The following is an 18,136-nucleotide window of genomic DNA, read 5'->3' on the forward strand; positions in this document are numbered from 1 at the left end:
TGGTAGTAGCATGATTTCACATTCATAAAAGTTTTGATCGTTGCTTACAAAAAACTGATCCAAGTGATTTTTGACATTGTCATTTCAAGTAAATGTCTTACAGTTAAAAAAAATTTGTATAGACTGAAACAAATAATAATCTGAGTGTGCTCAATCTGACGAATATTGTTGGTGTGATAGCATGTCCCATCTAAGTTATAACAGTTTCTGACGAGTTACCAAACTTGTGTGAAATTTGACATTATCGTGATAAAACACTACACCTAAAACAGGTGTAGTGTTTTAGGTGTATCAATTCTGGCTGCCTTTTCTGTTTGATGATATTACTCAATTTGTTTACTCAATGGCAGTACACTTTTGAATCAGTTGTTAAATTGTCTGGTAAAAGCTCCAAAAAAAATTTCCTTAAAATCTCACCAAAGACAGCATCTCTTTAAGAACATGTGGAACCCATATATCAAGCTTTGAAACGAAACCAATTTGTTTCAAGCAATCATAAGCAGTTCAATTTGACAGATTTAATCTCTTAGTGATTTCATGTGTTGTTATTTAGCAGTTTGCTTCAATAGCATTCTTACCTTTTCGGTAATAAAAGAGCAAAATATGCCAAAAATGCTGCTTTCGATCTTCCATATTTGATGGGACACAAAAAATAAACAATTGCACAAAATCAAACAAAATTTTTTACAAATAAGCCTTAAAATGCTAGCTGTCAAAATATATAATGATAATACAGTTTAGAATGAAAATGGAGGAAAAATACGACTAATCTGTCTAGTGGTAAAAGAATGAAATTACTTTCCAAAGTTTTGGTGATATGTTTCATGAAGACATGATTAATTTAAAAATGTCTGAATTTTGACAAAACAGAAAAATTAACAAAAATAAAACGAGAATTAAAAAAATTATTTCTACAAAAATTTCATGTCTTCTTTTCTCTACATTTTCCTTCTACTTCCCACTTCATTTCAGATCATCAGTCAAGTAAATTCATTCCTTACAATATTATGAAGACAAATTTAAGCACATCAGAATATCACTGAGATTAGTTTTCTATGCATTGACTTTCTACAGATACTAAAATTATCAGACTTTTGAATAATATATTAATTGCTTGTGAAGAATTTTCAACAACTTTTATAATAAATCTCAATTTTAAACTATAGCATAAATATAGTGTCAAATATAGAATATACAGAAGACATGTATCGTTTTATGATAATGTTTCAAATTCATTTATCTAATGATGTGATAGAAAATAGACAAAAAAAAAATTAATTTTAAATTCTAAAATAAACTATTTGGAACAATCATTTGCTTTACATTTAATATTAAAAGTTTAAAAATAATTCAAATCAGAGGCCAGAATTATAATCAGATTTTAATTTTTTCTCTTTAATTTTCTTTTATTGGATTCTTTTCTGAATATTGGATAATCTAATAAATCCAATATCCAGTAATGGTTTACATAATACTTTTCTACTTTGACTTTTAAATTTAAGAGTCATACCATAGATTTCTCTAATTTAGGTTTATCAACTAGTGATGCTTTTTAACTCAAATTTTGCATATTTGATTTATAATATTGATATAGTTAAGGCATCTGACTTATTATAATTATTAATATTTCTTAAAAAGATAAAGAGAATTCACTTACCACAACAAGATTGACCAAAGACACTGCATTTAATGAAATATTCCACCAATACATTAATCCCATTAAATTAATTATGATCATAACAATGGTTATAATGACAATTAAGGCTGAAAGTAAATCCAAACCCAAAAATAGGAAAGTGACAATAAAAATAGCAGCTACTGAATATCCTAGACTTTTCAAAGTATCAGGCCACATTGTTAAATATTGTTCATAAAAGACATGGACAATACTAGAAAATAAAAAATTTATTTAGCTTTACATTAAAAAAACATGAAATAATTGATGATATTAATGATAAATTACCTGTAAGGAAATACTTTAGCAGTTGAAGTATTATTTCTTTGAAGTTTTTCAGTCATCCATTCAGAAATTTGACGAGACCATCTTAATGCTTCATAAAAGTCTTTAGATGACTTTAGAATTGTATGAAAAGTCATAAAATTGGTTGCTATAAAAAGATAAGCGAATTATATCATTAAATACAAATATTATATATAAAAAAATTTAAATAAAAAAGTTTCAACTTAAATCTGCAGTTCTATACAAATATGACAAATCATGAAAAAAAAAATTAAAATTATTAAATAATAAAATGTTATAATTTTAAAAATGATAATCTTTTTAATCTTTTCTAATGCAAATTTATTTAAAAATTTGTTTCTCTATGCAAAAAAAAAAGAACTTTACATTTTAAAATGTTGATTTTTTTCATTTTTGTTAATCTATATGAGTAAGAATTTTAACATTTAAGAATTATGCAGTAATTAATTTTTTTAAAAATACAAAAGATTGGATCTGTATACAGCTGTATGATAAAATGAGACGTTCCTAGTGTCCTAATCACTTGAGAAATGTCACTACAACAGTTTGGAATATTGTTGTTTGAACTGACCAGTCAAAGTTTTCAAAGATTTAACTCCATTTAACATTATCGGCTAAAGACTATCAAACAATGAAAGAATATAGTGGAGGTGAGGCTCTACTATAGAAAATTCAACAGTTCAGAAGAGGATATGAACAAGTGATGACAACATGAAGTCAGAAAAGCCTTCTGTGAATGGCAGGTGAAAAATGATCTTAAAATATTTAAATTTGTTATTACTTTATCAGTATTTTTAATACTAAAACACTAAAGTTTCAAATTCATTCAATTTATTCCATACAAACTTTTCAAGCCATGCAGTACAATAATATTAAATATCGATTAACAGTGAATATTGCACAGAGATCTCATGTGCTTTCACTCTTAATTTGAAAGGCCTATTATATTCTTTCAGTAGTTTTCCAAATCTCCTCTCAATAAAATAATCATTTTTCAATTGTTTTAATATTTTTCTTATATTCTGCCAAGGGTCCTCATCTAATTTATTATACATCTGGTCTTGTAGTATAGGTATGATTATACAGTACTAGCAGACCCCACCATGCGTTGTTGTGGCTCAAAATGTATCTATTATAAATGTATAACACTCCCCCATACGGAAAAAATTTTTTGAAAAATTTCTTCTTAGTGTACATTCTCTTGACGTACCCTATTAAAACGCAATCAAAAATGCAAAAACCCTCATCTAAAATAATATAATAGAAGCCAAGTTCTTCACGGTAAGCCTTAATTCTGTCCCTCTCCCCCGCGGGGGAATATCAAAAAATTCCTTCTTAGTGTACATTCTGTTGACGTACCCTATTAAAACGCAATCAAAAACGCAAAAAACTGCATCTAAAATAGTATAAATAGAAGCAGAGTTCTTTACGGTAAGCCTTAATCCTAACCATCTCCCTTCAGTGTGAGGAATTTCGACACGTATATTATATAAAAACACGTGTGTATTCGAATGCAGTGTTGTGTCAAAATTTCAAAGGAATCAGTAGGAACAAACGAACATTACATTTTTATTTATATAGATAGATAGAAGATGATCTGCTTTAGTTCATTTTCATAGAAAAGCATAATGCCTCACAGAAAAGCAAACTTAGGGCGTCGTACTTGTAGCGCCATCTGTTGGGACGTAAAAGCCTTAACCTAGATTATATATTTTAATTTATATGAATGTTTAACGGAATAATATACAGCCTATGTCCACCCTGAGGTTTCATTCTAAATATTGGTGAAAGAATTTTTGAAATCGGATGAGTAGTTTCAGAAATTACCTGCTGCAAACAAACTTACTTACATACTTACAAACATTACCTCTTTATAATATTAGTTATACAGTATTATTTTCTGCATTTCCTGCTTATGAAGCAGATTGCTAACCAAAGGTTATAAATTACTGTTCTTGTGTCAATCAAAAGAAATGTCTTTATGATGTACTATAAATTAATAAAATTAAAAATAAAACAACTAGAACAAACTGAGGAAATCATAACAGTGATGGCAGAATAAAGAATGGTAAGAATATTTATGCTTTCTGAGTTGTAAGCTTTATAAATTTTTGAATCTCTGAAAAATTCCTGAGAATTAATAAGAACTTGAAAACAAGTTTCTCAGTGAGAATGAAATGCTCTTTAGTGCCTGGGTTATCTGGCAGCCAATAATACAACTATAAGAAATAACCATAGCCATAATGAATAAAAAAATTGTCATTCAAAAATCAATATCCAACCCTAAAGTAATATATGTAATTAAAAGAGCTACATATATAGTCATCATAGAAATTTTATAAATATAATTTACCTCCAATTTCAGTTGCATTATCTTTTGTAATTATTTCAACTGATGACGCAAATTGTGCTTTTCCTCTAAAATAAAAAAGTAATAGTTCATAATTATTTTATTCTTAAACTTATATAAATACATTAACAATAGGTCATAATAATTAAAGTTAATTCATTCCATCCATAAAATTCTAAAGTTAAATGAAATGTTTAAAAACTTGATTTTAGTGAACAGTTTGAATTATATATTAAAAATACATTAAGTTTATTAATTATAAAAATAATTTATATATTGCATATGCTTAAATTTTAATATCTGAACAAATCTGAAAATTATTGCAGATTATCCAAATGAATTTGTCATTAATATTGCATATATTTTTAATAGTACAGTAAATATCAAACTCAGAATTAAGTACTCACTAAACATTGCTAATAATTAAAAAAACTATGATCTGCAATTGAAAACAACTATTTCAATGAAAAGGACAGAAACTAGAATGCAAGCAAATATAGACATCAGAATTGTTCTAAATTCCATTAAATTCCAAATTCCAAGCTTATGAAATAAAAATCGTAAACGTATAAACTCTACATCTGTTCTTCCTTAATCTCAAGAACAGTGTTAGATAGGTAAAGCCAAAACCAGATATGGAAAGCTTAGGGGCAAGAGGCCCTGATTAACTATATAAAAACTTTTGCTTTGGGCAAGAAGTCACATAATTTCAATTCAAATATTCTCCCCTGAACAGTGCTAGATAGATGACAGCATAACTTTGTTGTTAACAGGAAAAGAATGATGTACAGAGGCAAGATGCTAGTAAATATAGGTATATTGTGACGAAAAATTGCAGCCTGTGACTAACAATATCACAATAAACAATTGCTTGTTTCTATATAATTCAACTTCAAGTTATAAACTGAGAAAGTACTTATGTTAATTATATTTCAAAGTAATTTTGAACAGACTACAATTTTTTAAAATTAATTAATTGTGAATATATGCCTACATACATACTCACACATTGTAATAAATTGCAATTTAACAATCAATTTTGAAAAAATGTAAAACATATATAGTCTGTCTATGGAAAGAATCAACTTTGGTATTAACTAATGAGCATCAGCCATTGTTTCTTTAGTTGTGGCAAGTTGTTTCTGGTTTCTTCATCATTTGCTAAACATGTCATCATCATTATAAATAGGGTTATGGAAGCTTCATATTCTGATATTGGAATACAAGGAAGTTCATTACAGTAGTAGTTAAATGCATGATTATAAAAAATTAACACAATTAATGGAAAAGTTGTTCTGCCATCTAGTGAAAGAAAATAAAACAAAATTCACATATTGCCTGAAAATTAAGTGAAAAGTGTTGACATCATTAGGGAATGTGCCGATTGGTCTAACTGAAATGACATCACGCATAATGTTGCTCTCAAGTTGATTCTTTCCACAGACAGACTAAAAATTTATTGTTACTATTTAATAAATTATTATATTACTAAAATTTGTAAACTTAACATTTAGTTTATTATTATTATTCATTTAAAAAATAGGTTTTAAAGCAAATTTAATACAGATAAAAAAAAATAATTAAAATATTTTTAATACGTAAAAATTAGAATAAACTTAAAAAAAATTAAATGAATTAAAGATAAAGGGCATAACTTAAAAATAATTTGTCATTTATCTTTAGTTCATTAATACTAAAATCGCCATTATCTTAAAATTAAGCACTTTTTACTCAATCCTATTTTGATAGAAAAATCAGAAGAATTTCAGCAAAATAAAAAAACTATTTGTGATCCTGATAAAAACACTTTTGAAACATGAGAGTCTAATAAGACAAAAGCAAAAATGCAATAATTCCAAGATCAATCTTGCATATCATGCTTCATAATATGCAAGATAATTACAGTATACTTTTGTAATTATAATCAAGTTAAATATAGAGCATGATTACTAATTAATATATCCAAAATTTAAATAAATGTGATTTGAGATTTTAAACTATCAAGTATATTTTTTACAAACAAAATTATTCACATTTCCAATAAGTGAATTAGAATAGGGGTTCCTATTGTTGACCACTTTCAGTAGTTGACCATATAAGCTGAAATCCATATGTAATCAGTCTACTGGAGCAGGTTTAAATGAGCCATATTCACAGGAAGTATCATAAGATGACCCCATTCTCAATGACATGTAATAACAGGTTGTCTCACTCATTGTGATAGGAAAAATTATTGCGCACTCCTTCTGGTAGTCGACCACTTCAGGCCTTTTAAGATAATAAGGGTTCCACTGTTTCAGGTGCACATTTTCTACAAAATACCTATTATTGAGCTTGCTTATCCTTTCACAGTTGCCACATTTGTGAGGCTTTTGATAAAAGAAAACCCAGCTGACTGCCATAAACAATCATGCAAACCACATTGACTAACTACTGGGTGAACAAGCCCATGATTACATTATGAAAAAAATAATTTAAACAAAGATCTAATAAAACATTTCTTTCCATTACAAGTATAGAACAAACTTTATTTTCATATCTGAATTTTGCTTTTTATGTAACTACACACTGCAATAAAAAATATTAAAGTCCAACATCTTTCAATGGGCAACTATTGGTGTCATTACAATCAGTTTGTAACACAGTAGAAGCTCCATTTTTGTAGGAATTATTTTCCACAAACTTACTATGAGTACAAAGAAACACATTGAAAATGCACATGATTAAAAAATAAACACACATTTTCTTACAAAGAGTTTGTTTATTTTATTTTAAATAAAAAAATTAAAGGTATTATATCTAGCCTGTACTTATTTACTCTGTTTTTCACCTGTTTTGTTTCTTAGGTAGTAGTACTATAGTACCTAATAGACAAATCAATATTCAATTTCTTTCTTAAATTTTAGATTTCTCACTTATAAACTTTATATTATGTATTTATTTTCTAATATTTTATTGAAATCATCCTTCAGAAGCATCATATGAATTTATCAAATCAGAAATTTTTAAATGTCATGTTAAAAATTTCTAATCTGATAAATTCATGAGAGAACATTTCTTGCAGAACCAGATCATTTGCATTGTTCTCTGATCCAGAGAGCTAACTTCATAACTTTTCACTATCATCAAAATATCAGCCATTTTGGACAGTTTTAACTGAAGTTCATTTTGGATTGTAATAATCCTAAATGAAAAAGAATGTAAACCTATTGCAAGAAAACCTTATTTAATACAAACATTCAGCCGAATTACTGGGCTACTTTTAGGCTATATTAAATTATCATTTGGCATTAATTAATTAAAATCAGCTTTTGAGGAATTGTTATATACAGAATGCCTTATTAAATTTCAGAGATATGGGCACAGACTAATTCATTTTCTTTAGCCACAGGAAAGTATATGACAATCTGACTAGACTAGTGCATGTACTAAATAATTAGACAGGGCTTTTGTGGATAATAGAATGACTCAAAAGGAAAGGACTTTCTTCTGTAATTGATCTTGAGTTCAGATGTTTAAAGTTTTCCCCAATTTTTCAATAACTGAATCTTTGAAACTGCTCATATTTTTTATTCCCAAGAGGAAGTCAACACTTGCATTTCTGCTTTCTCTTCTTTCCCTTTAATATATGGTTGATTCACTTATGATGATGATTTAACTATAGTTGCCAATGCTTCTTCCTGAAACAATATTTCTAACATGTTAATTTTGTCTTTGAGAAAATTGCTTTGACCCTTTTGACATTTTGCCACTGAAATTTGTGTTTGGATAACATTGCTGATTTTTAAGGATAAAAGAAAAACTAATTAAAATCTGCTTATAAAACAATACTCAAATCACAAACCATATCAATATAAAGCATAATGTTTATTATCCATAAAAGTGTATTTGCTAAAAATAACTCAAATAATACACAATTATACAATCTAACAAATATGAAAACTGCAGTACAAGATAAAAGCATAAAAAATTTATCTATGAAAAACAATTTTATTAATTATTTTTTTATTTATGGATGTTTATGGAATAATTAACATCATTTTGTTAATTATTCCACAAATATACAAATTTTTAGCTTTATAATATACACACATGGTTACAATACCAAACCACAAACATGAAAAATGTACAGATATGAAGCTTCTACTACATATAAAAATTTTTTTCTAATACTTCCTGTATAAGATTACTTCAGAAAGCTTACCCTTTAGAACATGTTTTATGAGGAACATCCTCTAGGAAATAAGGTAATTTTTCCATAAATTCTTCACCATCAGGACGAACTCCACGTGGAATACTGCAACTAGAACAGAAGAAGGCTGGAAAAAAATATGATTATTTTTAAAGCAAGCAGATAATTTACAATATTTTTAAATGTCAAAATCTTATCTATTTAAAAGCATAAATTAAAGACTTCAGATTTTTTAATGGCTTTTTTCATTAGCAAAATATCCTCTTATATCTAAAATTTCAAAGAGAATTTTGGAATATGACTGTTTTAAAGAAGCATGTAATATAAGTATAAATTCAAACTTTTAGTAGAGACTTTAAATTTGTAACTAAATATTTTCACTTGAATTAAGAAGATACTTTGGGCTTCTAAATTATAGAACAATCATTCATATTGAAGATAAAATAGTCAAGCCAGACAATCAGCATAATTATAACTCAATAATTCAGTAAAGTTAATAATTAGATACAAAGATTCACCATGTGCGTGCGTGCATGCGAGAGATAGCTGGCAGTGTGCCAAGGAGGAAGACTGTGGGCATTTAAGTTGTCTCCAGTCAACACTATGAATGACTTGTCTGATTACATCTAAATTAATAGTTCTGGAAACAAAGATTGGATGGAGGTCCAGATAGCATAACTAGCAATGCATCTACACAGTATGTGAAAGTCACAGACTGAAGTCCTGCTCTGGGTCTATTCTTTTCTTCCAGAAATTTTAAATTAAAATTAATTTATTATAATTATTACAATATGGCAGCTTAACTATCTANTTTAATTTTTAAATCAGTCTTACCAACTAATAAAAGATTTATTTATTTTTATCATCATTATCATAATATAACTATATTGAGAACTATTATGCTGAGAATATAATCATGAGTAATAGCCATTTTAAATAATGTTCACAGAATATTGTTTATTACTGTAAATATTTTAGTTCACTGACAGTAATTATTGTATATTATGTATATTATGCTTCAAAAGCATTGTATTTATTAGAAATAAAATAAGAAAGAAAAAAAAATTAAGAATTACAAATATTCACTAAATTTTTTAAGAAATTTTAACTTAAATTCAAAAAGTTATTTAAATTATTTTAAATGTGTATACTTAAAAACAATAAATTTAAATTGATATGTTTAAATTAACATTTGTTCAAACAACAAGATTGATATTTTCAGAATAATTATTAAACAAATTTATCTTTTTGACATCTGTAGAAAATGACTAGAAGTAAATTATGTTTACTCATCATTCTTGTTTTGTGCATTCAGTATAAATGTAGGAAAAAAGCAATCATCAAGGGTCAAAACTCTATTTGACAATATAAAGTACACTACATAAAAAGGGGAAAATAAACATACTTACACAACTTGAATTGTACTTCAATATAAGCAATGTTTTTGCTTATATTGCAAATATTCAAGTACTTTATTTAAATTCAAGAAAGTATCTTTAAAAAAAAATAGAATTCCAATATGTTTCAGAAAAATGAACATACAGTAATTTATATAGTACAGTAGAAGCCTGTTAATCTGGCACTTACAGGACCAGAATGGTGTAAAATTATCAAATTTTTACAAGTTATAAAAATGTCATAAATTATATGCAATCTGACTGTGAAAATATTACTATGTTTTGTATCAGTGCATCCTCTTTAATCAGTCTGAAGTTGATACAATGCACAACTATACTGCATTATGATTGATTGATAAAACCTGCAAAAATGTTAATGAACACATTATTACATAAAATCAATATTTATAATGATTCATGTGTGCATAATATTATTTCCACCTAGATCTTTAGTGTTTCATATGTCCAAACAAATCCAATTTATGAAATACTAGCTGTACCTGGCCATGCGTTGCAGTGGCTCAAAATGTATCTATTATAAACGTATAACACTCCCCACAATAAGGAATTTTAAAAAATCCCTTCTAGTGTACATTCTCTTGACATACCCTATTAAAACACAATCAAAAACGCAAAAAACCGCATCTCAAATAGTGTAATAGAAGCCAAGTGCTTCACGGTAAGCCTTAATTTTGTCCCTCTCCCCTGCGAAGGGGGGGGGGATTTCTACATCTACATAATATACAAGTTCACACACATGCACTGCGTATCTCGCCGACCACGCCGCAAGGTTACCTATCTCGTATACGTACGTGTCTTGCCCCTCGCCACCTGTTGACACCAAAAATATAAATGCTTACCTAGATGATATCTTTTAATTCAGTGTTTTTCAACCTGTGGGTCACGACCCCCCAGGGGTTCGCAAAGCCTTACAAGGGGTTCGTGGGTAAAAAAAGACAAGTGTTCGTAGGTCCTACACTACAATAAAAAAAAAAAAAAACACTACAATTTCAGTGAGAAGGCTGTATATGTTTATTTTACAGTACAATTGATTTTTCAATCAATATTTAGGTCTCAACAGAGAAAATTAAATATGTAGTTTTTAAAATCACTGATATACCGTAGTTTTAATATGGCTCTGGGGGTCGCCAGAAGTTTTTAACTTGTAAAGGGTTCGCGTATTCAAGAAGGTTGAAAAACACTGTTTTAATTTATATAAATGTTAAACAGAATAATATACAGTCTATGTCCACCCTGAAGGTCCATTCTAAATATTGGTGAAAGAATATTTGAAATCGGATGAGTAGTTTCGGAAATTACCTCCTACCACCAAACTTACAAACTTTACCTCTTTATAATATTAGTATAGACTAGGAATGCTGAATTATTATCGAACAATTCCAGATTATTGGGTACCTGAATAATGAAATTTTACTGTAATTTTGTAATAAAGCAATAACGTGCATATAATTACATACAACATATACTTTTCTTACTAGAGAATTTATACTCATTGTAAAAGATACATCACTTTCCTATTTTAAAAAAATTTTGTAATATTTACAAATCTCAAAAAAATTATATTTTATTTATGAATTATGTATATGTATTGCAGCTTGTCTTGCACAAAAGTTTATAGCTAGCATCCAACTTTCATCACTTAGTTTAGGTCCCTGGAACACCTATAAGCTTTAGCTCATGAACATCTGATCACGTGATGGAAATTCCCCGCAAAAAGCTATAAAAGACAGTTCTTACCCCCTCTCGGGGGAGTCTCTTAACGAAAGCCGGACCGACGACATCGTGCCGATTCTTTGAACCCGCTGACATTCCGATCTACGATCATCGAGATCTGATCATCTCTAAAGTCGTGAATTTTTTATAATTGTGCATTTGGATTAAAACCACCTTTTATTGAACAATTAAGTGCCTACATGGACTTACTCGCCTAGGAACCATACAAAGAGGTATGAAAAGTATGTACACTCTCTCTCGAGCTGTTAGGCGGTCTAGAAATAGATTTGTGTAGTCTTTTTGTCGATTTTGTTTATTTCAGTAAATTCTTATTTTTTTCTTGTTAAAATGGTAGACTCCTTTACTTGTTTATGTCCTTCACCTTATCATCGACCCCAAATACGCTCCCTCCACTCGCCTGACATTTGAGCATCCCTGACCCTGGGGACCGGCAATAAGAAAAACTTTAGCCATCTTGACAAGTGAGCAGGTTTAACGACCTGTTGTCCATACAGGGAGAGTCAACAGTTCCCAACCTCCCTGGCGGTTCACACTAGTACGATAAAATTATTAATTTTATTAATTTTATATTTAATTTTGCATTAANGAAGAACCGCTAAAAATAGATGATATTATTGGCCTTCTCTATTTATTACTTACAGGGTATTTGATCTCTTTTGTAGTATTTTTTACAGAAATTCTTGTCAACAACAAGATAAAGAAGATTACAAGCAGAAAATGCAGAGTGAGGCCATTCAATATTGTTAATTAAGTTTTAATCATATTTATAAATTAAGATTACAAATAATTTGTCGAGTAATAGTTTTATTATCAATACTAGAATTAATTATTTTCTTGATGGATATTTGTCTTAATATTCAGGTACATGACAATCTGAAATAATATATTACTCAAATTATTTTGGAAAAATTATTGATTTTACGTTACAGTTTATCTAAGTGTTTCCACTTTTTCCTTCAGTTTATCTAAAGCAAGACATTTCTACACGTAATAATTTTAAAATTACAGTAGACTCTCCTATAAGACGAGTTCCTATAATTACGATTTCCATAAGACAGTGAAAAAATTGTGGCGTTATCCCTACACAACGGTAAAAAAACTCATATGATTAGGTAAAACGTCATCGGGCAGCGGAACTACTTTCCCGCCGTCCAGCGCCACGCTACAGACAGTTTAGTCAGGTAAATTGAGTTTAGTTTTGTCTGTACATATAATTATATATAAATTATATATAAATTAGGTACTGTACATATAATTATATATTAACTTAATTTATTGTAACTTTATTATAATTATATATATACTTTCCGCCGTCTAGCGCCACGCTACGGAGAGTTTAGGCGAACTATCGTCTGGTCAGTATGTAAATTAGGTACCGTAAGTCTAATACAGTACTGTAATTTTATACATTTCGTGTGAAAGAAACATTTCTTATTCAACGGCGATTAAAATTATTTATATTAATGATGTCTCCAAAGTTCAACAAAGTTTTCGCAGAAAAATAACATCAGAAATCGTGGCCGCGGTTTGCTGAGCTGTTCCGCGACGAAAAAAAGCTTGAGCAATGGCCATGTCTAATGGTGCACACTCGGTAAGTAAGCTTACAATTTTTTGTCTATAGCGTAGTTTATACTGATTATCCCCCCAAAAATATACGTATTTTGGAAATGTTAAGTCGGATTAATCTAGAATCAATTCATTTTATGGAAGAAAACTTTTCAAACAGCTGTAGTCCGTAAAGTGCACACGTGTCAGGCTGTAATTGGCAAGGACTCGTAAGAAATCGATTCATAAATGACGGAACGTATCTACCGTCTTATAGGGGGGGTCGACTGTAATTTTTCAGGATATAAATTATTTTCAGATCAAAAATTTCTGGAGAAAATTAAGATTATGAATAATTTTAATATTTAGTAAACTGTTCAACTTATTTCTTACGAAAAAATTTTCATATTTAGAAAACTTTTCAGTTCAATTCATTGCTTCATATAAAATTAATATACGATAATAATTTCTACAATTTGTACTAATATCCGATGTGGTTAAGCTGATGTGGTTGTACTAATATCCGATCTTATATTTAAGAAAAAACTGATTAAAAAAAGTTTTCAATATATGACCATTCAATATTTATAATATTAGCTGCAAAAACTCGCTTCGCTGGGTTTTTATTTCTGGGTAAAAAGTAACGATAGTGAAGATTAAGATAATTACATTATAGCCAATCTTACCCGTTTTCACAGAATGCAAAAATTTTGGCCCCCGGTTCCAGAATAATTAGAGAATTTTTACGTCTAGTCAAACGAACTATTTTCAATTTTATCAATTTTCTGGAATGTTTACAATCGTTCTATAATCGAAACAATTCGAATACAAATTCGAATTCGACTTTAAAACGGTTTGAAAATATTTAAAATCAAAATAGAAAATTTTCCACTTTCAACCACTTTCAAGCCCGAATCTCAAGCATTCTTATAGCTATCGAGACGCAACCACCATAGCGAACGAATAGAGACTTGGGGCTACTACCACATACAAACGCCATTCATGTGTAATTTTGGCTAAAAAGTGAAATATAAGGACACACACGTCCATTTATATATATATATATAGAAAAAATAATTTTTAAATAATATTTTAGATGTAATTACAATAAATATTATAATATCATACNATCCAATACGGACGAGGATGAAATAAAAGCGGAAACACCAGTAAAAGTAAAAACAAACATCGGCGCGTATCTAGGCCTATAAACTTGAACGGGAGCGAAGATGAAACACGACACTTTGTAAATTATGCTAATTACCTTCTAATATTAAAAAATTAAAATCATCAACAAAATTATAACAAAATTAAAGTTTTTTGACTAAATTGGACTACAAACATGTTGTAAAACTGGATTAAAGTAAAAATACTCGTTTTACGACGCTAAATTTTTATTAATTAATTTTTTAATTTGGTGCCCAATTGACCGAGCGCGCGTAATTTCTATTTGACGGAGCACGCGCGTGCCGACGGGTTAAACACGTATGTCACTAAATTGACGAGCGCTTTCGACGATACACACTTTTGTCTTCTTCAGGTCATTAGAAGATACTGTATAAGAACCTTTTTTTGAATACAAAATTTTTAAAAAACATTCCAATCTTAACTAACATACGTGTTTAATTTAACGCTTATATCGTAAAAGTTTTTTGTAATAAATGATTAGCGTGCTGTCCATCACTATATTATAAAATAGAATATTTATAAACCAGAAATGAACATAAATATGAATGAATTAAGTTTCCTGTGCACAAGGACTTGTGCATGCTTCATGCATCACATGATTTATGAGATTTTTCAATTACAGTAGAGCATCGTTTATCCGAATCAATTGGGGGACTGAGGTTGTTCAGATAACTTATTTTTCGGATAACCGATTATGTATGAAAAAATATATTAACTTATCCTGTGTTAAAATTTTTCTCCGTTGCATGTCGTTTCACGTTGAATTTTCGTTGATGTTAAGCCTAACGTAAAATAATAATCGTGGCTATTGTATAATTAAAAATTATTTCTTTATTTTTTACAAACGAAATAAATATATTGAAAAATATAAAAACCAAAAAATATATACTTTAGAAGTTGATCTAGTATCAAAAACGTTCGATTCAGCACAACACAGTGTCCTCAGAAAAACACCACACAAAAATGCTAGGGCTGCCTGCTAAAACACACACACCAACAAAAAAAATATTGGAGTAGCCCAAGATATAGCCAAAGATTGCAGCGCCACAGCACTAGCGAAAATTTAAATTTGCCGACTGAAATGCTTTCGGTTAACCGACGTTTCGGATAACCGGCTTTCGGATAAACGACGCTCTACTGTAATTTCAAATAATTTATGAAGTATCTTCTAAAATATAACTCCAGTACTTGCTTACTCATATACAGACTAATGTTTTCAATCCTTTTCTTTGGATCTTTGTCAGGTCTATGGTTTTTTAGAATCTAAATGATTATATTGATGTCATTGAAAGATTATAAAATTTAAACATATATGGGAAATAGAAGACATTAAAAAAAACCAATGATGTTTGAAAAGCAACATTTGCAAAGATGATAAAAAAACATTCAGATTCTAAAAAACTGTAGACCTGATGGTCCAGAGGAAAGGATTGAAAACATTAGTCTGTAGATGAGTACACAAGTGCTGGAGTTTTATTTTAGAAAGTACTCTGAAGAATTTTTAATACTATTAGTCCAGTCTGAAAGAATTGTGAATAGAACATTCTAAGCTATGCCAGCTAAGTTATTTTTCTTCTTCTCTGCATATGTTTTGCATGGACCATGTGCAAATCTTCAAGTGCAGGAAGTTTAATTCATTCATATTTATGTTCTACTCTTTAAATATTTATTCTATTTTGTAGACTGACCCAAAGATGTCCATTTAATATGGAAGAAAACAATTGTTTTCATTGTAATTTCTCGTGTGTTGTTTGTTATTGGTGTCTTCATAGGTTTATTAAGAGCAATTGTTTACAACAAACATTTATAACAATCTCAATAAAACAGAATTTCAAAAATAATAATTTAGTACAAAATATTAAAATGTAATAATTATACATGACATTAACAATTGTCTAGAGAAATTTAAAATTACATATGCTATATTTGCATAGTTTGGTTTTTAAAAATATCAGTTTAAAACCAAAATTTTAGCTTTTTAATGTCATTGTTCAGAATTTTAGTTAATTTATTTAAATTCAAATGAAAATCTTAATTTTGATGCTAAAAATAACAAGATTAATTTTTTTTAGATTGTAGAAATTAAAATGAAGAACAACAAATTTTATATACTCAAAAAATGTTATTAATTAAATATGAAAGTATAATTACCTTCTCCTTTAATAGATGGACAATATGTTTTGTTAGGATACTCAAAGCAACATGATTTACTTTGAAGAAAATCAAAATAAGTATCTAACCAACTCACAGGACGAAATGCAACATAAGTCCTAATAAATAAACAAAATAAATTATTTAAAAGAATAGACTTGCCATTAGACAAAGTATAAAAATATTTTAAAAATTTATTATAATGCACATCTAAAAAAACTAAACAATTACATAACAAAATTCACTTCTAAATACCTTATCTTTTAAACTATTACAAAAATGAAGTACAGTAGACCCCACTATAGCATGGGTTCATATAATACAGATTCGTATAACACGGAGAAAAAATTGCAATCATATTCGTATAAACATGCTAAAAGAGACTTGTAAAATACAGTAAAACGTCATCACCGACTCATGTTGTGACAGGATTGGTCGAATCTAGACCAATAGCAGATATTGCACAAACCATTGAGTTTAAACGAGCAGCAGAACTACCAAAAACCATTTATTATTTAACGGCCATAAAAATTATATTTATATTAATGATGTCTCCAAAGTTCAGCAGATTTTTTGCAGAAAAATAACTTATCAGAAAATGCGCCCACTGTTCGACGCACCGATCCGCAACGAGAACAAGCTTAAGCAATGGCATCATCAAACGGTGCACACTTGGTAAGTAATCCTACAATTATTTGTTTATAGCATAGTTTATATGGATTATTCCCAAAAAATTATACGTNATATGTATGTAATGAAAAACTGTTTAGTGAGTATCAATTCATATATAAATAACGTAATCAAACTACTAAACATATGAAAAGAATTATTTTCAGGTAACATATTGTACCTACTTAATCAAAAAGCGGTGGTCACAGAAGTGTATTGTTACAAATCATAGAGACAAGATAGTTTGAAACCGTAAGGATCCAGTTACAATATAAACCGACATTCTAGTCTGAGATTCATCTTGTTGACACTCGAATATACGCTTTTATGTTGTTAAAGTTGAAGAGATCTTGTTGAAAATCGTAAATACAGATCAAACTTGTAACTTTAGGTTATCCTGTATAATTCAGAACTTCTGTTTCAGTGTCTCAACCTGGAAAGTTGTGAATCGTATTCATATAAACTGAAGTACGAAAAAAAGATACATAAGAACCTTACTGTAAATATAATTATAGCATATGAAATTAACGTATTAATAATTTTAGTTAAGACAGTTAATAATTTACACCATAAATATATAAACAATCAATCTATATCACGTTTTCATTAATCTCAGAGACTTCCACAATCAAATCAGAATCATTTCGTACCTAGTTGAACCACTCACGGTCCTGTTAGAAAAGGTTCTTTCAATAATGCATACAGAGTAGATAAAGTGAAAAAGAAACTTATGATACATATGCGAATAACGAGAAGAAAGCGGTATCATAGTTTTTACTACGCATGGTGTTTAGCTTTTCTCGGAAAAAACCTTCAGAAACAGAGCACGAATACGCTCATGAAGTGCAATACACTAATATCGTATGACTTAAATCACATTGACATAATCAGTTTACGCTCTTTTTCTA

The 18,136-nt window shown here is 28.9% G+C and overlaps 1 protein-coding gene across 1 annotated transcript in view; it reads right to left on the bottom strand.

The window, feature by feature from the left end:
• LOC111628914 overlaps window positions 1-18,136 on the bottom strand; it is a gene marked incomplete at its 5' end in the record, with an annotated part of 51,965 nt that overhangs the window by 17,480 nt on the left and 16,349 nt on the right. Inside the window, 5 exons of the mRNA XM_023372772.1 lie at window positions 1,658-1,889; window positions 1,964-2,108; window positions 4,335-4,399; window positions 8,536-8,650; window positions 16,560-16,797. Of these exons, the coding sequence (XP_023228540.1) occupies window positions 1,658-1,889; window positions 1,964-2,108; window positions 4,335-4,399; window positions 8,536-8,650; window positions 16,560-16,797 (795 nt within the window). The remainder of the gene's footprint in view (window positions 1-1,657; window positions 1,890-1,963; window positions 2,109-4,334; window positions 4,400-8,535; window positions 8,651-16,559; window positions 16,798-18,136) is intronic.

The sequence above is a fragment of the Centruroides sculpturatus genome, unplaced genomic scaffold, assembly GCF_000671375.1.
Source record: "Centruroides sculpturatus isolate CEXI.00-Female unplaced genomic scaffold, Cexi_2.0 scaffold501, whole genome shotgun sequence".
Taxonomy (NCBI): domain Eukaryota; kingdom Metazoa; phylum Arthropoda; class Arachnida; order Scorpiones; family Buthidae; genus Centruroides; species Centruroides sculpturatus.